This window comes from Coccidioides posadasii, chromosome 2 (genome assembly GCF_018416015.2).
Source record: "Coccidioides posadasii str. Silveira chromosome 2, complete sequence".
In the NCBI taxonomy this organism is placed as follows: domain Eukaryota; kingdom Fungi; phylum Ascomycota; class Eurotiomycetes; order Onygenales; family Onygenaceae; genus Coccidioides; species Coccidioides posadasii.
Genome location: NC_089408.1, coordinates 5,765,146 through 5,789,305, shown reverse-complemented (window position 1 = coordinate 5,789,305; position 24,160 = coordinate 5,765,146). Strand labels below are relative to the sequence as shown.

The following is a 24,160-nucleotide window of genomic DNA, read 5'->3' as shown; positions in this document are numbered from 1 at the left end:
AACAAAGGGAGGATTTCGCAAACTCCTTAAGTTGAGAGCCATACGATAAAATTCCTAGCGAAGCTGTAAGCTTGACATTTGTACCAGTCACTCGGCCTCTTATCGCGAGTATCGCTTCCGGAAGGTGGTCTAGCTGGCGTCTATGGAGCTAAGGATGGAGGATTCACGAAAGAAGGGTAGCGAAAAAAGATGCTGATTCCCTCCACAACCAGAAAGATCCGCCAACTGAACCTCAGGGCTTGCTGCGTCGAGACACTGGCGACAGGCGGAGTTGCGGGAGAGGACAGGAATTACGTAGTTGCTCGACGGGCGGGTGGTTGGCCGGGTCGCGGTTGGAAGGGGGTTAGCGCCGGGTGCGGAGTAACTTCTCTCCCCGCGATAGCCGTTTGCCCAGGCCGGCGGCGAAGGTCTGGCTTGGCGCCTGGTTGCTGCGGCTTTTTGAGCAGGACGACGATGCTAGTAGTCCCGACGCTTTTATCGGCGAGGCCTGGTCTGTTTCGCTTCTTGGATGGCGTTGGAGGTCAAGACATCACAAACTCCAAGTATCCGCAGATGTGCTTCAGAATTCAAAGCATTATGTAGTGATATTGTTGAAGGTACGAGTTGGGGCGTCGGAATACTTTCCTTGAACCTATACGGGGTACGGAGTACGGAATATACTTTATAGAAATTATGATTGATATCCAAGCCTGATTGGCTGACTAGTTACTTGATTTGAATTATTAAAATAATCAAGCAATCAGGTCTCGTGGCCCAATGGTAGGGCGTCGGTTTTCGGCACCGAAGATTGCGCGTTCGAGTCGCGTCGAGATCGCTTACAAGTCTTTTTTCGCCTTTCCATTTTTTTTGATATCTACTCTTCACTAGAGATCGCTTTTGAAACGACTGCTGTAACTGCACTGATTCATAAGAATTTTTCCTTTTTTTTCCCCTTTACTCCGTATTATATAAGGAGCCCGCTCCTAACCACTAGTTACCTGGTTATTCACTACGCAACTCCATTACATCGATAATCCGGGAATTTATTCTCCTCCGATGGAATCTGAAGTAGAGCCAGCCCGCTTCTACCTTGTTCAGCCTTTTCTTATGCCTGAACCACGTATTCCTTCCCTCATAACATTCATCACGCGTCGAAGAGTGCTGACAAGCAATCTTTATCGAAGAGCTTTAAAGATGACCGATTGACGAAGAATGTAGCATTCACCTTGTATATTGCCGCCCGTTCCTTACAACAGAGAATGGGACGGCTGTAAGCAGCTGCTCCACTTGCATTTCGATGTCAATCAACGCGGAGAAATTATGGCGGAATATAGAACAAAGTGGATTGGGTACACTCTTACTTATGCTCCTCACTTATATAGAATGGCGGTGCTTCAGCGGAAGATCTGACGAAATACAAGAGGAGCTACCAAGAATATATTGTCTATCCGTAGAGCAAAAAGTGATTCGCTGCTCGTTCATTTCATTCGGCCCGAAGGCTGGAGCTTGGAAGTGGAGGCCCATGGAGGAGTGAACCTTACTCCATCTATGATACTTATTGCTCCCTATGACCAGAGCCGAGCCATAAGTCCTTCTATCCAGAAGACCAACCTTCTCTTACTCCGTACACACCGATAAACTCCTTTTACTTTGCGCTGCCTACGAGAATGGTTAACATCGATTTTTTCGCTGCCCAGCGGGTGAGTTAATAAACGGCCGGTCTCCGGCGTCCGAAACCCCGCATCTCGGGATAGCAACGCGAGGCTTGGATGCTTCCCTACATTTTTCACGTTATGAGCACACAACTAACTAGCGTTTTGCCTTGTCCTAGTGGATTGATACGGAATCGCAATTAGCCAAATATGACCTTTCCAGCTCTTGCGCTGCGTCTGTCTCAATTGAGGAGCTGTCATCCCTCGCCGAAGGCGAACAGGATAGGAACCCGCCGCTTCCAGCTTCCATCTTGACCATGCCATTATGTTACGGTGAGGCCTACCAGGGCTCAAAACAGCTTCGAACAACCATAGCCAATCTTTATTCTATTAAGATTCCGACTCCACTGCCCGTCGATAACGTTTTGATCACACCTGGTGCCTCGTTAGCCAACCTCGTGGTCTTCCACGCTTTATGTAGCCCTGGGGACCACGTTATTGTTCAGTACCCTACTTATCAGCAATTGTATTCTTTGCCAAAGTCGATCGGTGTCGAAGTTACCCTGTGGAAGAGCAAAGAGAAAGATAAATGGCAGTTGGATTTAGAAGAGCTGAAGGATCTCATCAAGCCAAATACCAAGATGATTGTTCTAACGTAAGAAATTCCTCACTTTATCGGTAATCCTAACACTAACAACTTCTCTTTCCCTCCTGTTAGGAATCCGGCGAATCCCACAGGAGCCATAACTCCACGTTCTCAACTTCAAGCCATTGTAGAAATCGCAAAGGAACACTCGATAATCGTATTTAGCGACGAAATATTTAGACCTCTGTTCCACTCAATAACTCCTATGGATCCGGAATTCCCTCCATCTGCACTATCGCTTGGATACGAGAATGTGTTAGTGTCCGGCTCCCTCTCCAAATGCTATTCCCTTCCAGGAATCCGTGTTGGCTGGCTCGCTTCTCGGAACAGCGATTATATTGCAAGTTGTCTCAATTATCGTTCATATTCCACGATCTCGATGAGCCATCTAGATGAGGCTGTAGCCTCTTTTGCGCTCGACGGCAAGTGTATACATAGCCTGCTCCAACGAAATATGGGTCTTGCCAAACAGAACATTGCGAGTGTGGAATCATTTATTGAACAGCACCGATGGGCGTGCGATTGGGTTCGACCGGTCGCGGGGACGATAGGATTTATCAAGTTTTCCAAAATGGGCAAACCAGTGGACGACGTGGAATTCTGTAGACGACTACAAGATAAGAAAGGGGTGCTGTTGGTTCCGGGGAGCTACGGCTTCGGGAACCGAGAAGATTTTAAAGGCTATATCCGCATTGGCTATGCCATGAAGCCTGAGATAATGGAAGCGGGACTTGAGGCTCTGAGAGAGTTCATGGAGGAAGAATTCGAGAATGTCCCTTTGGCTGGGACCAATAAACTAGCACTTAGATGATGCAGTAGACCAGAAGGTTAACCGCATATGCAGTTGGGTTCTCAGGCACATTGAGTCTACTCCGGCTAGATAATAATAATCTCAAGCAGTAGCTGTCGTTTGCTTTCGCTGATCGTTATATAGTTACAAGTAAGCCAACTCTAAACTATTTTCTTAGATTGTTTCACCAGTTACATATGCAATGGGAGTTTCATACGTTGTCACTTATGATGCCGTTCCGTTTTAGTTTACGCCGAGGATCGCGGGGCGAGGCGCGTGGAACTCCGCAACGATCGTGGAAACTCAGATTCAGCCACAGAGATGATGCCAACCTGTCCCTTCAAGGATATTCATTGGTCAAAGCTCAATGCCTTTCAACAATTTTCACAAGGTTCTGCCCTGAAACCAGTGAACCAGAAATCCTGCCGAGGTTGGCCCTGAACAACTCGAGCTAGACAGATGTCCTCAACAAGGGGGAGAGAGAGAGAGGGGAAGTCCAGCATGCCCTTCAGTAGTTATCTCTGAGCCCCGGAGGTCTTCGGTTTGAACAAATGTTTTTGATCATCGGATACAAGTCCTGAATTCCAAGCGTACCCGATCTCTTTGAAGTTCGTGCAGCCGTTTGTGTAACGTTGGCCCTGGAACTCCGGTGAACTCCTTGAATGATAGACCTTACAACCCAGCACTTGGTAGACTTCTCTCAAAATTAAACAACAAAGGTGCGTTGTCGCAAATAACTTCTCCTTGATCCTCCACGGTCTGAGATGGCATGAAGGCAAGGCTAACACACTCCAGTCATGGAAGCACTCGCGACACTGCCACTGACCCTCTCGGTTCCGGCCGCGACTACATTCCTCGCCTATCTTAATGCAAGATGGTCACTCTTCTACGACGCAAAGTTGATAAACTCCATTGCCAGAGCCGTTTTCCGCCGCTTCTTCTGGGTCAAAAATGGTCGTGGGAACCTCTTCTACATACTTGAGCAGCATGCATTGAATCCGAAACTGGCCCAGCAACCTTTCCTGGCTTACCACGGCAAGATCTGGACTTTTCACGAAACATATCAGACAGTCTTGCGATATGGTACCTGGTTGAAGCAGGCCCATCAAGTCAAACCTGGGGATGTGGTCGCGATGGATTTCATGAATTCACCGACGTTTATATTCATGTGGATGGGTCTGTGGAGCATTGGTGCTGTTCCTTCTATGATCAATTATAATCTGACCAAAGCCCCGTTGGAACACTGTGTCCGGATTTGCGATGCCAAACTTCTCGTTGTTGATGAAGAGCTGCGTCCTCTCTTTCCTCCGGAACAGTTGTCAGTCTTCAGTGCGCCTGATTTCCGTAAAAATGGTGGCCCTGTTGAAGTCGTATTCCACGACAACACTCTGGAGTTTCAAATTATGGAGTTTGAGCCCATTCGGGCACCTGACGTTGATCGCGGTAATCAAGAAGCCACTTCAACCTGCATGTTTATCTATACCAGTGGCACGACTGGTCTTCCCAAAGCTGCCATCATCAATTGGAGCAAAGCAATAACTGCCGCGAGTTTTATGCATGTAGCACTTGGTCTGCGGCGGACAGACCGCGTCTACACCGTAAGTCTTACTATTGAGCCCTTAACACCTTCCTCGTCCTTTTGTTAATTGAAGACAGTGCATGCCATTGTATCATTCAACTGCCGGTCTTTTGGGCTACACCGCTTGCTTACTCAATGCTAGTAGTCTAGCAATTGGCCGTAAATTCTCAGCAAGGAACTTCTGGAATGAAGTAAGAGAGAACGACGCGACCGTGATGCAGTACGTTGGAGAGACGCTCCGTTATTTACTTGCCACTCCAACCCAAACCGATCCGGCTACTGGAGAGAATCTTGATAAGAAGCACAATGTTCGAATGGCCTATGGAAATGGCCTTCGCCCAGACGTTTGGAATCGGTTCAAAGAGAGGTTCGGAATTGATACGGTGGCAGAGCTATACGGCGCCACAGAAGGATTGTCAATAACTTTGAACGTATCGCGGAATGACTACTCAACTGGCGCTATTGGCCGCAATGGTGCCCTCGGAAACCTCCTTTTATCGATCTCGTCAACTATTATTGAGCTGGATCCCATCACGGAGCTTCCTCGACGTGACCCAAAGACTGGCCTATGCGTGCAAGCCGTGAAAGGCGAGCCCGGCGAATTGTTATTTGCGGTCGATGCAGAAAATATTGCGGAGAAATTTCCGGGATACGTTAACAACCCGGAAGCTAACAATAAAAAGATCATTCGCGACGTTCGTAAAAAAGGAGACGCATGGTTTCGCACGGGAGATATGATCCGGTGGTATCCCAATGGGTTGTGGTATTTCTCCGATAGGATTGGAGACACTTTCCGTTGGCGCAGTGAAAATGTGTCGACAAACGAGGTCAGCGAGATCCTGGGCAATTATCCGGACGTCCATGAGGCGAATGTGTATGGTGTCGAGGTCCCACATCATGATGGCAGGGCAGGTTGTGCCGCAATTATATTCAAAGAACAACTTCAGAATCCAACTTCCAACGTTGTTATTGAGCCGTCACAGAAAATTCTTCAATCTTTGGCTGCTCATGCCTCTGCGCATTTACCAAAGTACGCCGTTCCCCAGTTTCTTCGAGTCACCGCTTCGATGCAGTCAACCGGCAACAACAAGCAGCAGAAGACCACTTTACGAGCTGAGGGCGTCAACCCAGAACTCCTAGAGAATAATAAGATTACCGATCGACTGTACTGGCTGAGCAATGGCACATACGTTCCCTTTGGGAAGAAAGAGTGGGATCAACTGAACAGGGGCAATGTTAGGCTGTGATCCACCCCCTATGATCTGTTCCCATTTACCCTTAATTTTTCTTCGAACTTTGGTTGGCCTTTTGTAGAAATTTCTAACCTATACCCTTTTGAATTTTTGCCCTTCCCTGAGCCTGATGAGCTCCATGCAGTTGTTCCCATCAATGTGAGCAAATGAGGTTCATTTCTTGAGGAGGATTGCCATTTTCCCCCCTCTTTCGCGGCAATAACTTAGCCTACAAAAAGAGGCATAAGCATTTCTAGAGAGTTTGTTTTGTTCTGTGATACTTGATACATCTGTCGATAGCATAGTGGCGGACCCGACGCTTTGATCCGTAGCATTCAGTCAAGTTCGTGTTCGAACCCGAGATTTAAGCAGCTAGTAACAATATCTGAACTTCTACATTGCTGGGCATTTGGATTATCATTTTTGTTTCCTCCCCTCTATAGCCAACTCAACGCACCCGAACTTTGGGGTCAATCAAACTCGACAAGGTCAAGTCCTGCAATCGGGTCAGGATATGGGCATATGTATATCATGAGCTCGGGATGTAGCTCGATAGTCTGGTAGCAAAGCATGCTTTACCCGGAAATATCTATACAAAGCTGTTACCAACTTGTCTGTCACAAACAGTAATGAGAGGCTTCGGAGGCAAAAGGCCCAGCCCATGAAGTTTCACGAACTTTGCAGTCACCAGGCGTCTGACATGATTCGGATCGCATGCTGCTCCGATCTCAATGGTTAGGATACATGTCTATCCGGTTCCGAAGATGGTTATACACAATAATAAGCATATTAAAAGGTCTCAATGATATAGAGGAGAAATATTATGCGTTTTAAAACAGAAACTTCTTCAACTTTCCAGACCTTCGCATCCAGATCAAAGAGGAATAAATGTACTGTAACTTGGCAACCCTGATTGCTCTGCTGCAAGGATGCTTCTTGTTCGTGAAACAGGCAACTAACCATGTTGCTCCTGAACAAGTATTGTATGTACGGAGCACATAATGGAAACAACATAAGATAACAGACCAACCACTATTCACACAAAAAAAAGAAGAGAGAGACAGCTAATACTCCGTGATCCTTTTCATTATTAACCATGCCTTTGTTGAAGTCAAATGCGGCGCCGTAGCCAATCCTTCGCGCCTTTTCATTCTTCTTGAGTGCGCATGTCGATGACGGTGTGGCTTCCAAAAACCCTGGAACACCTGGTCAAACCATCACATTCTCGACATTCATGCAGCAGCCAAAACATCCAACACGTAACGACTCCGGCGCATACAAGCTATTTGGGCACACAAATGAACCCCTGCATCTTCCGATTGCTCTATACGGAGTAGTGGCCCAGTACAGATGCTAGTCCGAAGAACGTCATGCAAACCGAGTACTATGAGGCAACGGTAATTTCACAATGCCAGTTGTGTCATACATTGGTCCCATACCATGATGGTGACGTTTTATGTACATTCTCTGCACTGCCCCTCGTTTAGACTTAGGCAGCTGGTCCGGGCTGCCGAATACAATACAGGCTTGTCTTATATACCACTTCATTATGTTGGCTTTTTGAAAACAAAATCTAGAAACCGCCGAGACTCATAAGACGTGACCGACAACACTACATGTGCGTAGCTAGCCCGAATCCAAGGCCGGTAATCCTGATCAAACCCGTTGGAAAAAGTCTTTCAACCTTCTCCAAGTCCCCAAGTTAGTGTCGATACAAACCTAACAGAAATCCCGCGAGTGAATATTCCCATTGAGGACTTAATAATGGATTCAACCAGGGTGATTTGAATCGCACGGATATTGGAAATCAGGGAGCCTGGAGTATGACGCTGTTTCGCGTGAGTAATAGCACCTGACACAGAAGAAAGGGACCGTGTCATTGGCACTATGGTCAAAATAGAGAGGATCGATCATAACAGCCTATTAACCGCTGTAGTTACGCCTCCAAGGGATTTCGGATGATTATAGTACTAATGATGTTAACAACATCAACCTAGACGCTGGTGTTCTCCGGCTAATTTTTCATGGGCTACATTGGGGCTGACTGCGGAGCCTCCATTAGAGCGACCTAGAGGGCGTGCAAAATGTAACACTGGAGTAAAAGGGGTATTTAATGTTCAGAACAGGTGTTGGATGTGCCTCAAATGCTGAATCTCTATCATCAACAGTAGCGGTAGAGACTGGCACTATGGAATGCGCACTAGAGCAAAGTCGAAAACGCCAGCGTTGCTCTGAGCAGTAACGCTTCTCAGGGTAGAATTCGGCGGCAGCAACAGCGACTCGATGGCACAGTCCTCTCCTCAAGCCACCTTTGGACCTCGTGGCAAGGCCTTAGGAAGAATTGCCACTAAGTGGGCAAATGTAATCAGCGAGACGTCATGGACGGCATCCAAGAGGCCGAAGCGCAGGAGACGGCCAGGTTTACGACCGCCAAAAAAAAGGATCCACCATCAACGGAAGTGGTCCTGGCGGAATCTGGAATTTTGAAGTTCCCACATCTCCCAGAGAATTTTTTGCCAATTGGCAAGAATCCTCATCTTTGGCTCGCTTCATTCTATCCAGCCACTGCCTATGTTGGCCACCTTAATCCTTTCCATAACGATGTAAACCCGAGCAAATGCACATAAAGCCACAGAACCGGTATGGGGGTATGTTGAAATTTGAAACGTATCGAAGATGCCTCAGGCGCGTGCATATAGGCCCCTGTACGGAGTGCTCGGTATAGATTCTGTTGGTAAACGTGAGAACATAGAGGTGCAAAACGCTCAAGAAGCTTGATCGATAGAAGAATACAGATGCACACTTGGGTCATGGACTGCTTTGGATGTGAAGAGTGGCGGAGGTATTTGAGAGGCCCTTCGCCTAAAAAATCCGTCTATGAAATTCAATGGTCTCACCGCGGGAAAAAAAAAAACAAAAAAAAAAGGGGCCCTACGAACAGCCCTGGAAATTAGTGGAATGTCTTGACTACGCACGGCGGTGCGTGACGGGAAAACTGCGGCTAAAAATACTTTTGGCCCGCACTTGGCCATGGGGGCGAAGTCCACTAAACCACAAACGGTTGCAGCTTTACACACCGTGTAAACCTCACAAATTCGTTTCAGGCGAAAAATAATGGCATGTGGAAATATCCTTGGGATGCTGGAGCTGCAGCTGAGCTTTAGAGACATATTCTCCGATACAAACGGTAAGTCCTCGCAACCTTTCCACCGGCATTTCGGAGTATATCAGCCAAAGATCCTTCAAATAGAGTAGGAAGTCAAGCAATGGAGATCAGCATTCTTCGCGTGAACGGTCGCGCAGAGCAGCTAAATCCACCAGGCCATGTCAGGAGGACGGAGGAGTGCTGTTGTTTCGAGCGACCAGGGAATTAGCCGAAGCTCGTTTAATTGGACCAACATGTCGATCCGGTTTCTGCCGAATCGACAAACAGCGACAAGGATACCCCGGAGTGGTTGATAGATTGGATCGCGGGGGAGTGAGGAGCGGTACACTGTTAATAACTCTCTTTAACTCCACGGAGAGGGTGGCAGTCATAGACATTGACAAAGTTGGGCCCCAGTGTGAGAGGCTGCGGGGAACAACGATGTCAGGGTGTAACTAAAGTATAAAAATGGCCCTGAGAGTCTTCGATCGCACACTTGTGGCCGGGAGCCCCAACTCCGATGTAACGACACCTGGTATGGCCGGTATCACGGTACCTTTCAGATAGATTAAGTGTCCACCGATTTTAATCAAGATTTTCTTGGCTGAGGCTTCAAAAGATGAGAACCTTGCTCGATATGTATGGATGGTGTAAGGGACCGGTGATTATTGGACTGAGTGAGCGAGCTATGACAAGGGGTATATTCCCTCTTTCATTTTATTTCTTTTCTTTTCTTTTCTTTTTTTTCTTTCAAGCGCAGCTAAGCTTAACATCGATTTTCTTTTGTTGCGAGAAAAAGCATTATTAGTTGAAATCGCCTGGTGAGGGGTTTATGCAATGGACATATATCCGGTCATACTTCTTGAGGGGAGTTTCCAGGCGGTTAACAAGTGTCACAAGAATGCGATAAACTGGGACAGTTTGCAATTCTACGTTTCCATGGAATATGGGTGATGAGTTGAGTGGCGCGGGCTGGGTTTCGGAGGAGGAAGCCGGTGTGTCCGGACTTTTGGCTTCAAAAAGGAATGGGTCACAAAACGGCTTTGTTTTCTCTCCGGTGGGTTTGGGCCGTGATCATCAGCCTGCTGCTCCTGGAAAGCTTTGTTTTTTTGCTCTCCCTGTCGGTGCTGAGAGTTTCTTGTAGGGCAGAGTGGTGTCTGATGTTCTCCACCTGTTTCTATGGAACGAGATATTTTTCATGATCGTTGGCCCACCTGCATAATCTTCATACATCCATTGTCCTCCGTGCTCCGCACTCCGCAACCAACTTTTCTAACCTTGTTTGACAAAGGTTGTGGTTTTGGCATTATTGTTTGGCAGCCAATAGCATGTCGATAAAGGCGGGGAAGAAAGAAACTTTATTAATTAAAAAAAAAAAAAAGGAAAAAAAGAAAAAAAAAAAATCCAGCATTCCAGGGATTTTTCCGATTCTCTGTTTGGTCGGCCGGCTTGGCTGTAAGCTAGATCGAGGGGCTCGATAGGTCAGGGACTCAGGTTGTTCTGCGCGCGCCTGAGGTCATGATCCTTCCATTATTCGAAACAAGGCTGTGTGCTGCCACCGCTGACCCAGGAGTGACAAAGACTGCCGAGGTCCATTGGTCGAGACTGTCGCGGCGATTGGCACAGGCTGTCTCCGCCGAATCCAGCGTGTCGTCCGTCCTCGTTCTCGTAAGGGTCGCCTCACACGCGGCGCAGAGAGACCGGACTAGCTGGCGCCCCTGAAGGCCAACCAATCCTGAGGGTCGCGCGCGCATGGGCTTTGGTATTATCGATACGGTGTCTCAGTTTGGCGGCCGGGAGGCTTCGTATTCCGTAAAGTTACCGGCGCGGCGCACCAACCAAGCTCAACGCTAGTAATGAACCCGGAGCTTTATTCGCAAATCGGGAAAGGTTAAGCTTTTCAGCCTAGCCGCTTGGGGATATCGCGCGCATGGCCAGATTCCTGCGCATTTCATGTGGGCTCGTTGTTTCAACCTCCAGCGCGGCAACGATGGGGCCACGGGGGCATGTCCGCTACGAGGGAGAGCAGACTCCGCGGTCCGGCTCGTCAAACCTGTCTCTCTCTATCGATGTGTTTGTCACAAGTGTGTGGCATGTGTGTGCGTGCGTATGTGTGCGTGTGTGTGTATACATCCAATCTCGCCCAGCTGGAACGGGAATCCCGACAGCAGAGGACCGGGCCCTTGGAATGAGCCGCATCGGCCCAGGGCGAACTCGCAGGTCCCCGCCAGCCGGCCCTCCAGGCTTCAGTGCATGGAGAAGGCGTCACAAGGGCCCGGAGGACACGAGACGGTATAGGTAATTTCACCAGCGCCAGTCCTCTCCGCCAGAAGCGTCCCCACCATTTTAGCGCGTAAGTCTTTGCAGAGATGGCAGGTTACGCAGAAAACACTGTTTGGTGGTAATAAAATTTCACGGCCTGTCCCTCCCTGCCTGGCCCAATCCAGTTCATATTCCTCCCACTCTCTCTCCCTCTCTCTCTCACTCTGTGGCCCCCTTGCGTTTGTCTCTTCACTCTCTTCTTTGTTCTCTTTCTCCTGCTGTTACCTCCCTTATTCTTTTTTTTGCTCTTCTTCTTCTGTCAAGTTTCTCTCTTTCTTTCTTTCGCTCTCTCTCTCCCCCCTCCCCCCCTTCTCTGTCTCTCCGCCTGTCTCTCTATGCTCCCTCGTTCCCTATCTTTCATTTAATCAGGAGATGGGCTCTGTTGCCAGCAGACATTGATCTTGTGCAATGAATATCCCTTCGGTCCGCCTGTCGCGCCCCTTTCTTTTCTCCCTTCTTGTTGTTGCTGTCCTCGCCTCCAAGTTCCTTCATCTGTTCCAGCATGCTCACACCATTCCCCCGCTGAGATTCATTCTCTACTTCCCCACATTCTTCGTCCAAGATGTCGTCACCGTCATCGTGGGCCGGCTCCTGCTCCAGCCCGGCACCGGCGCACTCTTCGTCGCCGCGCTCACCCTCGGAGCGTTCCTTTCGTAGGTGCATGCTAAATCCCATATGGCGGAAAGAAGAGCTGACCAGGGTTTTCTTTCCTTTCTTTTCTCCTTAGGTTTCTGATGCTTGCGACCGCCGCTGGCCAGCTGGGCTTCTACTACATCACAGGCGCCGAAATGCAGTTCGACTCTGCCTCGAATGTTGCGGGAGATCCAGCTGCGATTGGACTGATCCTCAGCGGCGTTGTGGAGGTGATGGTTTCAGCGATGATCCTTATTATCATCGCTTTCTTCTGCACGCCATGGCTATACAATAAGGTTGGATTCTGGTTGGCTGCTGTCTGGAAGCTCACGACCCCTGGAAACTGGGATATGCTCCTGCCTACCGTGCGAACAAGACCCGATCAGTCTCACAAGAGAGTCATCCGCATATGGCCCTTTTGCCTATTGACCGGAGTCCTCGCCCTTATAACCCTGCTCTGTCTCCGTCCTTCCAGGCCGTACAATCACATCTCTGTCACGCTCCCCGTTGCATTGCTGCGTGTTTTCCATTCTCCGACCCACACCGAGAATAAATGCGCGCTTGGTGCGTCACTCTCAAGCGAACCCTTCCCATTTCCCGAATTGATCGCAGAGGAGAATTGGGAGATGCCCCGCGGCCATTTTAAGGGCTGGGCACCTGGCAAGAGCAACATGCTTGCCAATACGTACAGAAAAAAGAAACCTGAATGGCTCCTGGACGACACCCCATATGGCTTCGGGCGATGGCAACGAGCTTTTCCAGACCCCACAAATTCTACTGCCCATGCGGAAGAATCCATAGAGGACAAATGCCAGTCCGGCGATGCGGCCAACTATTATAACCCGGTCGCGGATCCCCTCCGAATCACCAATCTGGACATGGCCATGTACGAGTCCCTCGAGGCCGCCCTGTCGTCGGTGCTGATCTCGAACGTCGTCCTGATCACCATGGAAAGTCACAGGAAGGACCTCTTCCCCGTAAAGGAGGGGTCTAACCTACACAAGAACATCCTGGAATCGCATGATGAGAAGGACAGAGAGGAGATAAACATGAAACTGCGCCAGCTGACCCCGGTCGCTGAACAAGTTACCGGAGAGCACTTCTGGAAGAATTCAACGGGGAAGCCCGATCTTGAGTTTTCTTCGGACATCTGGCGAGATTCTGTGGCTCCTGGTATGGGGGGTATCAATGTCGTGGGTGCTGTTACCGGAAGCAGTCTCTCCTTCAAGAGTTTTCTTGGCAGCCATTGCGGTGTTTTCCCGCTGCCAGTCAATTTCTTGGAAGAGGTTACGACTGATGTTTACCAGCCATGCATTCCCCAAATCCTGCAACTGTTTAATAATGCGAAGAAGGAGAACAAGACGTCGAAGGCACAATTGGAGCAGAGAGTCGAATCCGATCCCTATCGGGCTGATGTCCACTCCAGGCCGTGGAAATCTGTGTTCATTCAGTCCATTACGGATACGTATGATCGACAGGGTATCATGAACGAGAAGATGGGCATGCACGAGGTCATTGTCAAAGAAACGCTTCTGAACGAAAGCTCGAAGTATTATCCTCCAAAGTCTCCCATCTTAAATTATTTCGGGTAAGTTTTCCCCGTGTCATCTCTTTTTGCCCAAATTTTAAGACTAACATGATGGGTACCTTCAGCTTTCCCGATACAGATGTCAGAGCTCCTGTCCGCGATATGATTATGGAGGCTGCGCAAAACAAAACACGTCTTTTCTTGTCTCACTTCACAAGCACCACACATCACCCATGGAAGGTGCCTGATTTTTACAATAAAACGGATTACATGGGCTCGCAGGCACATAAGAATATGAATAGCTTCCTCAACACTATCCGATACGTCGACCTCTGGATGGGTGAAATTCTCGGAATGATCGATAAAGCCGGCATTGCAAACGAAACATTAGTGGTTTTTGTTGGTGACCAGTAAGCCACACCGCCTTTTATGTATCAAATACCTACACTTCTATACTGACTAGGTTGACTAGTGGTCAAGCTTTCGAGGAAGACGGTCCCATGACAGGAACGTACAAAAACGGCCACATCAGCAACTTCCGAGTTCCTATTGTCTTCCGACACCCGCATCTTCCCCGTATACAGATCGAAGCCAACGCAACGTCGATGGCCATCCTGCCGACTCTCCTCGACCTGCTTATCCACAGCAAATCCTTGAATTCGTTCGATACTGCGGTAGCTTCCGACATTATTCACGACTATGAGGGCCAGTCACTACTGCGCCCATTCAAATCTGAACACAAAGGCCGATATTCGTGGAACCTTGGAATTATCAACTCCGGCGGTGACATGGTATCAGTGCAGTCCGCAGGCAAACCATGGCGAGTGATTGTTCCCCTCAAGCAAGAATTTTCGTACCGCTTCACCAACCTGGACACCGATCCGGACGAAATAGACCCCATCGAGGGCTGGTCAGTGTCCGAGTTGTCGCACACCCTCAAGCAGAAATGGGGCGATGAAGCCGTGGATTGGCTGGTCAAAGCTGACGGCGTCACTCGATGGTGGAAGAGAGAAATGCATCGATTATACAATTACGATAAAGACGAATAGACACAGACACTAAGCGACTTCAAGCGGTCCTCCTCTCCCCTTCCATTTTTTGTGTGTGTATATTGTACAGATTTCTAACTTCTAATGTGGTCGTGTTGACCAAAGTTTTACTTTCTCGGATAGGGGTTGGGAGCGAGAAAGCCATCAGGACATTTTTCTCAAAACGTCCTTTTTCTTTTTCTTTCCTTTTTTTTTTTTTTTTTTTTTTTTTTTTTTCCCTGGCGCTGAAACCGATTCCGAGCAGTGGCGTTTCGAGAGTCATTCTGCATGGCTTTTGTTATTTTTTCCTTGGGTGGAGTTGAGAGTCGGGTTTTGCCTCATAGAATTCTCCGTTGGGTTAGCCTTCTTTCCTTTTGAGCCCTTTTTTTTTTTCCTCTCCATCGATCGTGATATATGTGTAACGGGATTGATTGAACGAACGATAACCGTTTTCTTTCTTTATTTTTTTTGTTTCTCTTCGCGCTTTTCTCTTCCGTTCTTCGCCCCTTATCCTACAAGGAGATTTTTCGGCAAAAACTTTGACCAGCTGTCGATGTTTTGGGGTTTGATTGGGATTAGCACGAGGTTTCCCCGCTTTTCATACGATACATACTCAGCGAGTGAGCGAGTGCTATATCTTCCTCTGTTCTTCAGAAAGAGATGAAAGAAAAGAAAATAAGAAAATAAGAAAATATCCCTGCCCCGAAGAGTTGTGATCAACAGCATTGGGGAAGAGTTTTGGATATATTGAAGCATCTATGTCCATCCACTTGGCACTCTGACTCTTGGAAGAAGTTATGGAAAATGCAAAGAAAGTTCAAATTCAGTCTGTTCTTCAGTTCCCGTCTCAGTTTGGTGGCGGCCGGCAAGCCTCTATCTTACGTACAAGACCGCCGTGTTTCTCCATCACATCGGACGTCTTCCCGATAGGTCCAGGCTGTCTACGTAAAGTGAAAATCGTGTGGGACGGCAGCGAGAATGCCGATGAAGATGTCCTGAAAGCTACTCTTGACAAATGTGGGGCCGATATTCAAGTCAAAATCCTTTTTGCTAATCGTGATATTTCTTGCTCCAGGTCAGATTTGCGGCCTAACAGCACTTATTTACTAACTGTTCACATTCCATTTTACCTCCGGTTTCTACCAATATATGGCAAACAATGCCCAATTCTTGGTTAGAGGTGCCAGGCACCGTCGAGTGCATGCGAAACATCCGCTGATTTTGGAACCGCACGACCACATCTGATACATATATTTGTGCATGAACCTTTTGTGTCCTCCATATTTCGGATTTCACTCTGCCGCGCATTTGCGTGTGGTGTCTGGTAATGGTTTGGCGGAGATGCTGCACTCCGGCATCTTTTAGCTTAGCTGGAGGGATATAAATTTAACGAACCCCCCCTTGTAAAGGAATTAAAGGGCTATCACCAGTGGGGATTCTTAGTTAATAATACCTCTTATCAATTCCCTGCAGTGAGGCCCGGTGAAGCTTGCTTCATGGTTTTTTATCAGCTTCTTTTGTTTCTTGTCCTATGGACTTGTTACGGCAGCGCTGCTTCTGTTACCAAGCAGCGTGGACCAGTTTTTAAGCCCAGTTCCAATGGCCATAGCTCAAATAATATCATTGAGTGCTCCTATCCAGACATGCACGGATGGGTCCATGATAAATTCGACAAACGGAATTGGCTCAAATGGGTTGGTAAGGGCCCGGCGCCTGAACCTCGCGAGTATGGCGTTGCTACCGATTATGAAAAGTACACACCCAAGGGCATCACTCGAAAAGTTGGTTTCCTCTGAATCCGGAAGCAAAATCACTCTACTAAACTCTTTCGCCTTTGGATAGTATTACCTAGAAATCATCAACGGTACCGTTAATTTTGACGGAGTGCCATTCACCAAGGCAAAACTTTTCAATGGCACATACCCTGGCCCTTGGATTCGTAAGTTCCTCTGCAACTTCATAGTTTTAACCATATGCTAACACGCACGCTTTTGCAGAGGCCTGCTGGGGTGATGACCTTGGTCAGTTTACTTTTCCCCCCGAGACAAGGTTACTGACCGTTACTAACCTTGCTTAGAAATCACCATCACGAACAAGCTTGAGTATAACGGAACTGCAATCCACTGGCATGGCCTCCGAATGCTTAATGCCAACTTGTACGACGGCGTTCCAGGAGCCACACAGTGTCCAATTGCTCCAGGCGATTCCTTTACGTACAAGTTTAAAGCAACTCAATATGGAACGACTTGGTATCACAGCCACTACTCCTTGCAATATTCCGATGGTTTGGCTGGGCCTTTAACAATCCACGGTCCATCGAGCGCCGATTACAACTTCTCCCTTGATCCGCTGTTGATGACCGATCACCTTCACAACAGCGCTTTCGAGGAGTACTATCAAGAACAGGCTGGCAGACCTCCGAGGATGAGCAGCATATTGTTGAATGGAAAAGGTGAGTCGCCACGCTTCTGCATGTATGTCACAAGTATTCTTAACAAGTCTAGGGAGCTACACTGGTCTCGGTGACAAGGCTCCGAAGAGAAAGTATAGCACCGTTGTAAAAAAGGTTAATATTCCTCCACACGAAAATGATCAGGAAACTTTACTGAATCCTTTCTTAGGGGAAAAAGTACCTTCTGCGCCTGATCAATGCTTCAACGGATTCCACGTTCATCTTTTCAGTTGATAACCACAATTTGACGGTTATCGGAGCGGATTTCGTTCCAATAACTCCGTACGACACTGACCACATTGCGGTTGGAATAGGTAAGTCGTTGATATGGAACCAAATTGTAGCGTACGTGCTAAATTCCCATCCAGGCCAACGATATCACGTTATCTTAAATACACTCCCAAAAGCTAGATCCGGCGACGCGCATTGGATGCGCGTTATCCCAACCGAACGATGCGGTCGTTTTGAGTCCGAGCATCCTCCGGATGAGAGACTAGGGGTGCTGTACTATGACCGAAAGACCAGAAAATTCCCAACGACCATGCGAGAGCAATTCTCCCTCAAGTGTCGCGATGAACCCTTCGAGCGGCTGAAGCCTATCCTCTCATGGCAGGTTCCAGATCCACTACTCTACCCTGGTATATTCACGAACACCACTCGTAGTGATGTCGAACTCGGAAAATGGCGTATGCCAGGGCGCCCACCAAGTTCCGGCGAAGTTACCTACTGGACCATTGGCCCTTCTCCCATGTGGGTGAACTACTCAAACCCCCTAGTCAAGAACCTGGACAAGGCTAGGTTCGACGACACCTTGGTTGTGTATCCATCAGAGGACCACACGAGAAACGGCTGGGTGTATCTTTTGATCACCGACACGTTCAGCCGGCCCAATAAAACTGCTGTAGCTCACCCGGTAAGTCAAACCCCACCTCCGCAAGTGTCAAGTCTGCGGCAAATTCAGCAAGCAGTTCTAACGCGTGTTCAGTTGCATCTTCACGGTCACGATTACGTCTTGCTCCAGCAGTCGACGAAGCCATTTAGTCCCGAGAAATTGAATTTGACGCTCGACAATCCACCTCGACGAGACGTAGTCCTGCTATCAGCACGTGGATTCCTCGTAATTGCATTTAAGGCCGACAACCCAGGATCGTGGGTCTTGCATTGCCACATCGCATGGCACTCATCCGCAGGCCTGGCACTGCAAATCCTTGAGCGCCGTGATGATTTCAAGGCATCTTTGATGAACAAACAAGATGAAGTTGCAGAGGTGGAGAGAGTCTGCAAAAATTGGGACACTTGGTTCAGTAACCCCAAGAACCACTGGGAGCCTGATGGGTTCTTCCAGGATGATTCAGGTATCTAAAGAGGGGGCAAGACCGTATGGGGTTTCAAGCTAAGACCCTCGTTGCCGAATACACCCTTTTTTTTTCTGTTTCCTTTTTCCTTTTTCCTTTGCTCCTGTTTCAAGCCCTTGATTTGCCGACATTATGAAAAAGAAATTCTTGTGGGGTTGCGCTCATTTTCATGGCAAGAGAGTTATTGTGTTGGGAGGTGCATCACGGTGTTTGAATTTGGATAATAATGACGAGATATCTAATAATAGGTTAGTTAATAGTACTCCGTAATAATATTTTCTTTCTCGTTAACCATCATCCCAATCCCCCAGCACCCGGTTCCTGGAAAGCGGAATCGCCAGCGGCTGGTCACCCGTCTTCATGAGCTAATGGTTAACCAGGGTATGTCGGGGTCGTCCTCGTACAGGCGGCTGGGAGCTGCAGAAGTATTTTCCTGTTGCAGCAACAAACGACGAATACGATGCTGGGGCCCCATTCCAGCGGTCGAACCCGGAAAGATCAACTGTTGGGAGTTGCCGGGGACATGGTATGGGGACGTTTCTGGGGACAGGGGTGGGAAAGTAGTCATATACACTCCATATGCATGCACGCGCATACAACCCGGAGGAATTAGGCGACTCTGGTTTTGGATGTGCAATCCTGACGGGAAAAATATGTAAGACACCCGAGATCCCTCATCCCTGCTGCATTTCTCGCAGCGAGGGCCTGGGCCAAAAGACTGTATTGCATGTTCGTCATTTCGGCGTGAGTTGGTTCCAACCCCGGGATCTGCGCCGTAAACTTCTGTCCGCGCAAATAAGACGCCGTTCCGGGAGGCGTCCAAGCATGCGCACCGTGCGTGGAAGCAGAAAGCAGCTGCGACTCACTCTGCCGTCCTTGAGCTTGAGAGAAGTAGTTAATCAACCAAGTCTATTAGTGGCGAGATGCCGTGGTCATTGGGAGTCGCAAGACCTAGTAACCGTGGCATACTGGCGGAATCCCTTCGATGAGATTGCCATCGTGGTGGTCGTCGTCGTCGTCGGCAGCGCTGTAGTGTCCGCGTTCGCCCCGGGGTATCGGACCAGCATAACCTCGCCGCCGGTGACCATTGGGACAGGAAATAGCCATCCCCAGCTAACTACGCGATACCCTTGCCCGAGGCAACTCTGATCAGCGCCGACCCCTCTCGAAATCCAGGAAGAAGCAAACCCAGCCCCATGGTTCGGGTGAAGAAACCCTTGCAGGCCGATCACCCTGGAGATTGGACGAGAGCTCGTTAATATTTATTCGCACCGTGCCGGCCACGCTTCGCACGTCCCAGAAACCGCCCGTCGCTTTTGCTCGGTTGTTGTCACGGTTGCCAAGACCCAACGCCAGAGCTTCGCCTGCGGATCAGTGATCGTCAACCCCCGGCAATTCGCAAGCCAACCTTCTTCGCGAACATCGACGGTCGAAGCTCTGCCTGCGACAATGGTCCTTTAACTGGCACTCGAGTGTCGCCGCTGGCCCATGTGCCATCAACAATGACGGCTCCGCACGCCGTGGAAACCACCAACACGCCCTCCGCTCTGATCTCTCTTCGTGCCGCGGATCTTCTGGCCCTCGGAAAGCCGTTCGTCGAGTTCCCGCGTTACTCCATCCTCGACCTCCAACGCGCCATTGGAGTGTCCAACGCCGTGGGAGGTCGCGGCTCTGCATACCCGAATCGCACCGGCAATCATGTCTCAGCCAACGATAGACCAACCGGTTTTGCGGACTGGCTGTCCGAGAAACTGCAGGCCGGACACCCTTTCGTGATCCAGGACTTTGAGAAGCTACCTCAGTGGGATAGGAGGATATTCTCGATCGAGGGGCTGATCGAACATTCTACAAAGAAAAGTATGGCGCTGGAAGCCCTTGATTTATTCTTCTCTGTTCCGTTGCGCTTCTGGAGTCTCCTTGCCTGTAACGATTTTCAAACCGCGTCAAGGAAGGGTGATTCATCGGTACCACGCTGCCGCGAGAAATCCTCTATACGTCCCGTATCGCTAACTAAGTTGAGTTAGATATCCCTATTCGAAACTGTAGCACGGGTAGAGACTTGAACTTCACTCTAAGGAAGTTTGCCGACGCCGCCCGTCAGTCATATAGGGAATTTAAAAATTTGTACGCGCGCGATTTGCCATGCCCGGAGGCTTGGTTGGAGCTATGTCGCAAGTTACTGCCTCCCGAAGTGCAATGGGCAGGCCGCTTGGATCTCTTCCAGTGGCTGCCTCCCTGCGCGAGAAGCGAGGTCATGATGGCTTATGTCGGTTCGGAAGGATCCTCGTTGGTTGCCTTTATCCCTGAGCTCCAATTCTCTATCGCTAATCTCCCGGATAGATCAGGATTTCACAGATGTTTCTCGTCCACGGTTGCATTGAACCTCTTAATTGAAGGGAGCAGTGAGTCTAAGCCCCATGTCCAATGTTGTGTATCTAGGCTTACGTGGGTTCAGACCGCCCCGTCCTCTGTTTCGGGACCGATTTTGAGTCGCAAACAAAGTACGACACGTTCATGGCCTCCAGAGGGGCTTCTCCCCACGTTGACTGGCTGAATCTTGACCCAGAGGAGTTGAAACATGCTGATTTTCCACTGTATGTCCATGAACAGAAGGCAGGTGATCTGGTGGTATTTCCACCAGCTACGGCCCACCAGGTTTGGAATCTCGGTTCTGTTGCTACTAAAATCGTGTGGAATATATTGCACCCTCTGTCACTAGAAGCTGGGCTTGTCTATGTGCAGCCTCCATTTAACCGACTCTGTCATCCAGATGTCGCGCAGTCAAACCTTTCGCTTGCATGTGCCATGTTGAGCTTGCTGGGAGATGATCCCAAGGCACCGATCCCACCGGACCTACATCTCCTTACACGCCTCTTTCGCCAGATGGTTCAAGAAGAAATGATTACAGATGAACCGGTCACGTCGATAACACTAGTGCGTGTTCCAAAAACGGCCATTGTGACATGCGACTTCTGCAGTACAGCCATTTGGAATCGCCATTTGCGATGCAGCGAGTGTGAAGACTTCGACCTATGTCTCCTCTGCTTCTTAAACGGTCGAAGCTGCGAACATGTTCGCAGCTATTCGTGGGCCGAGATCGTGCCAGAAGAGACTTGCGCCCGTGTCTTAGACCGTGCCCAGCAGATTTTGGGCTACAAATTGGATGATAGTCGAGCATCGGACCGCCGTAAACCATTGGGGACGGCCGTCAACGATCTAATGCGCGCTAAGCAGAATACCTTGAGCAGACTATGCCATCTTTGCCGCATCGATCATTTGGAGTGGAAGGGTCGGCGCTGCGATCGTTGTGCGGCCTTTTTTTGTTTCCGCGGACTTTACCGCCATTTTGATATGAACTCTGCAGATGTTATGCGTCACGCCGGACTGTGGATCTGTCCCAAATGCCTGGAAAACTGCAACTGTCGGGTATGTGACCTTTCAGACCTGTGCCGGAGTGGCCGTTGCACTTTCACCCGATAGTTCAAAAAATTCTTTTGCCGGCTCCAGTGTGCTAACCTGTCACTGTCATTAGTGCTGCCACTTCCCTTCCGCATATGTGAAGGCCGAAAAGCCAGCATCGAAACGAAGGGTGAAACCTGCCGATGCACGTGGAAAGATAATGGGGTTTACTGACAACGTATTTGATCAGAAGAGGGTGCGTTAGTCACTTTTTCTTTGCTTTGACGCGGCGGTCTTTTTCTCTCTTACTTGTTCGCGTTATTGGTCCTATGGCGCAGGAAGCAGTACTAACTGCAGGCGGTTATTATAAACAGAGGAATATGCCTTCTACTCCCGGGAATTCCAACACATCGGTGCCTCCCAAAGGACAGAAGCGCCCGTTGTCTACACCATCGGCCATGCATAATCTTCTACAAGACACACCCGAGTACCCTATCACCAATTTGAATAACATGCCCCCCTTGAATCGCAGTTCCAAACGCTCGTCCGTCACACGTACAGACGAAAATGATATTCCCCGACAGGCAGATAGCGAACAAGGTCGCGCGAAGATTCCTAGGCAACTGCACGGAAATTCCAGAGTCAATCAGCAGATACGCGATGATGGCAAAACTCTACATGGTATAGATTATATAACTCGAATGCCGACCCCGGCATCTCATCACGTTTCGCTTCCCCCTCTCAAATCCGGATGCAGTTCAGAAGTCATGGTGGACGCGGCCTCGTCTCCCACGATGAAGCGACATTCTACCGATATAGCCACCTTTGGAAATGATAGTTGCAGCAGGAATGGCACCTACACGACACCACACGGGAGAAATATTGACGGAGATGACAAACACGACGTCAACCATGACGCTCCCGCACCACTGACACCCATAACCTTAAACCCACTCCAACCCCAGCCTCTATTATACACAGCTACAAACCCGAACCCCATCCCGCTCTCCGGCCACCCTCCCTTCTCTCAAACCACCACAGCCGTTCCACCCACTCAGCTCCGCCCCACGACCACAAGCACTGTCACATCCACATCCACGTCAACGTCTACGAATGCCCTCCAAACCCCCCTAACCTCCGTTTCCACCTCCACTTCTCCATCTAGTCCGTCGCTCCCTTTCCTCGAATCCCAACTGCACCGACTCCGGCAGTATGCCGAAGAACTTCTCGCCCTCTCCATGCACGACTCCCACCGCCTCCTTCAGCAAGAGATTCGTCAACTGGAAGAAACTCTCCTATTAGCAAAAAGGGAGCGGAGCGAGCGGCTCATTCGCAGCCTAGAGACAGAGTTCCCAAACCTCGTTAACGTCAGAGAAGGTGTCAGGAGAGAAGGAGCAAGACTGGGCTACTTTTAATCGAGTAGGCGTTTGGATACCTCGTTTGATTAGCCAGTTGGCTTTGAGACCTATTTTGTCTTCTTTTCTTTCTTTTCTATCTTTTATTTTCTGCTTTATTGCTTCCACCCCCGCAGCGTTTAGAATACCCTGTTTCTTTCGTTCTTTCTTTCTCCTTTTCTTTTGGATTATACCCTGTCAAGGTTTACTCTCCTTATTTTTGATGATCTTCGGTGAGTTACTTGTCGGCTTCTATGAAAACAGAGTTCTCCCCGGGTGGGGGGGAGGGAGACAAAAGGGACGGGGTTTTAAGGTGCTCCATATATCCATATATTCATGTCAGCCACTCTGTTTCGGGATAAAATGATGAGGGATAAAGTGTGGACTTGGCAAACACTGGCTCCAGCGCACTGGGATTTTATGGGGGGGGGTGTGGGATACAAAGGAGTTTGGTTCTTTGTTGTTGTTTTTTCGTGTGTACTTTTACGTGGATAACGACGTCCACGGTCGATTATGTATTATGTCGACTTACATCCTTGAGTTATTATATTATGTCCCAATTTATTCTTACAATGTTCTTTAGGTTATGTTTACTCCAAAAGGAACTTCTGTTATTGCTTCCTAGAGGGACGTACATATCTTTCTTGTCTGGCATGACTATAGCGCTTGGTTATGTCCGTCAAGAACCCAACTGCATTTGGTGCTCAGTCTTGCTTGCTTCTAGTAGGAACTAGGAGCTCGTTTGGCGATATCTTAACTTCATGTCATCCAAAGCACAATTCCAACAAGCTCAGATGTTTAACGATTTTCATGTTCAAGTATCTCGTCAATCAGTATTCCATACACTTGGAATCCATCCAACGATAAACTCCTGGGGACCCTTTCAAAGGAAAGCAAAAGAGAGAACAATGCAGGGTATGATGCAATGAGTTAAGGTGTTAAAATTTTATGCCTTATGCAAAATCTGTTTGAGAAACATCTCCTCATGTCTTAACCTCTGGAAACTCATGATATGTCCATCTAAAG

At 48.8% G+C, this 24,160-nt stretch overlaps 6 protein-coding genes and 1 non-coding gene across 7 annotated transcripts; all 7 read left to right on the top strand.

Moving 5' to 3' along the window:
• Positions 1–742: 742 nt before the first annotated feature.
• Positions 743–814, top strand: D8B26_004315. Its single transcript has one exon. It is a non-coding gene; the product is annotated as a tRNA-Arg (tRNA).
• Positions 815–1,597: 783 nt separating this feature from the next.
• D8B26_004314 (uncharacterized protein) lies at positions 1,598–3,203 on the top strand. Its single transcript, XM_003065117.2, has 3 exons — positions 1,598–1,679; positions 1,811–2,286; positions 2,350–3,203. The coding sequence occupies exons 1-3, from the start codon at positions 1,647–1,649 to the stop codon at positions 3,086–3,088; spliced, it is 1,248 nt and encodes a 415-aa protein (XP_003065163.1). The 5' UTR covers positions 1,598–1,646; the 3' UTR covers positions 3,089–3,203.
• Positions 3,204–3,542: 339 nt separating this feature from the next.
• D8B26_004313 (uncharacterized protein) lies at positions 3,543–5,893 on the top strand (the record flags this gene model as incomplete). The annotated part of the gene is made up of 3 exons (XM_003065116.2): positions 3,543–3,786; positions 3,863–4,665; positions 4,724–5,893. The coding sequence occupies exons 2-3, from the start codon at positions 3,865–3,867 to the stop codon at positions 5,891–5,893; spliced, it is 1,971 nt and encodes a 656-aa protein (XP_003065162.2). The 5' UTR covers positions 3,543–3,786; positions 3,863–3,864.
• Positions 5,894–11,693: 5,800 nt separating this feature from the next.
• Positions 11,694–15,342, top strand: D8B26_004312 (uncharacterized protein). Its single transcript, XM_003065115.2, has 4 exons — positions 11,694–11,998; positions 12,073–13,566; positions 13,632–13,916; positions 13,979–15,342. Exons 1-4 carry the CDS (start codon positions 11,754–11,756, stop codon positions 14,553–14,555), a joined length of 2,601 nt encoding a protein of 866 aa, XP_003065161.1. The 5' UTR covers positions 11,694–11,753; the 3' UTR covers positions 14,556–15,342.
• A 688-nt stretch (positions 15,343–16,030) lies between these two features.
• On the top strand, positions 16,031–16,330 carry D8B26_004311 (uncharacterized protein; the record flags this gene model as incomplete). Its single annotated transcript, XM_066124446.1, has 1 exon — positions 16,031–16,330. The coding sequence occupies one exon, from the start codon at positions 16,031–16,033 to the stop codon at positions 16,328–16,330; it is 300 nt and encodes a 99-aa protein (XP_065980527.1).
• Positions 16,331–16,673: 343 nt separating this feature from the next.
• Positions 16,674–18,349, top strand: D8B26_004310 (uncharacterized protein; the record flags this gene model as incomplete). Its single annotated transcript, XM_066124445.1, has 5 exons — positions 16,674–16,986; positions 17,039–17,100; positions 17,156–17,300; positions 17,355–17,899; positions 17,972–18,349. 5 exons carry the CDS (start codon positions 16,674–16,676, stop codon positions 18,347–18,349), a joined length of 1,443 nt encoding a protein of 480 aa, XP_065980526.1.
• A 1,494-nt stretch (positions 18,350–19,843) lies between these two features.
• D8B26_004309 (uncharacterized protein) lies at positions 19,844–23,696 on the top strand (the record flags this gene model as incomplete). The annotated part of the gene is made up of 6 exons (XM_066124444.1): positions 19,844–20,294; positions 20,366–20,627; positions 20,682–20,743; positions 20,797–21,767; positions 21,874–21,996; positions 22,115–23,696. The coding sequence occupies 6 exons, from the start codon at positions 19,844–19,846 to the stop codon at positions 23,153–23,155; spliced, it is 2,910 nt and encodes a 969-aa protein (XP_065980525.1). The 3' UTR covers positions 23,156–23,696.
• Between the last annotated feature and the right edge of the window lie 464 nt (positions 23,697–24,160).

Coding starts and splice junctions, on each gene's coding strand:
- D8B26_004314 (XM_003065117.2), top strand. CDS start 1,647: ATGGTTAACATCGATTTTTTCGCTGCCCAGCGG. Junction 1,680..1,810: donor ATTTTTTCGCTGCCCAGCGG/GTGAGTTAATAA, acceptor GCCTTGTCCTAG/TGGATTGATACGGAATCGCA. Junction 2,287..2,349: donor ACCAAGATGATTGTTCTAAC/GTAAGAAATTCC, acceptor CCCTCCTGTTAG/GAATCCGGCGAATCCCACAG.
- D8B26_004312 (XM_003065115.2), top strand. CDS start 11,754: ATGAATATCCCTTCGGTCCGCCTGTCGCGCCCCTTTCTTTTCTCCCTT. Junction 11,999..12,072: donor ACCCTCGGAGCGTTCCTTTC/GTAGGTGCATGC, acceptor TTTTCTCCTTAG/GTTTCTGATGCTTGCGACCG. Junction 13,567..13,631: donor CCCATCTTAAATTATTTCGG/GTAAGTTTTCCC, acceptor GGGTACCTTCAG/CTTTCCCGATACAGATGTCA.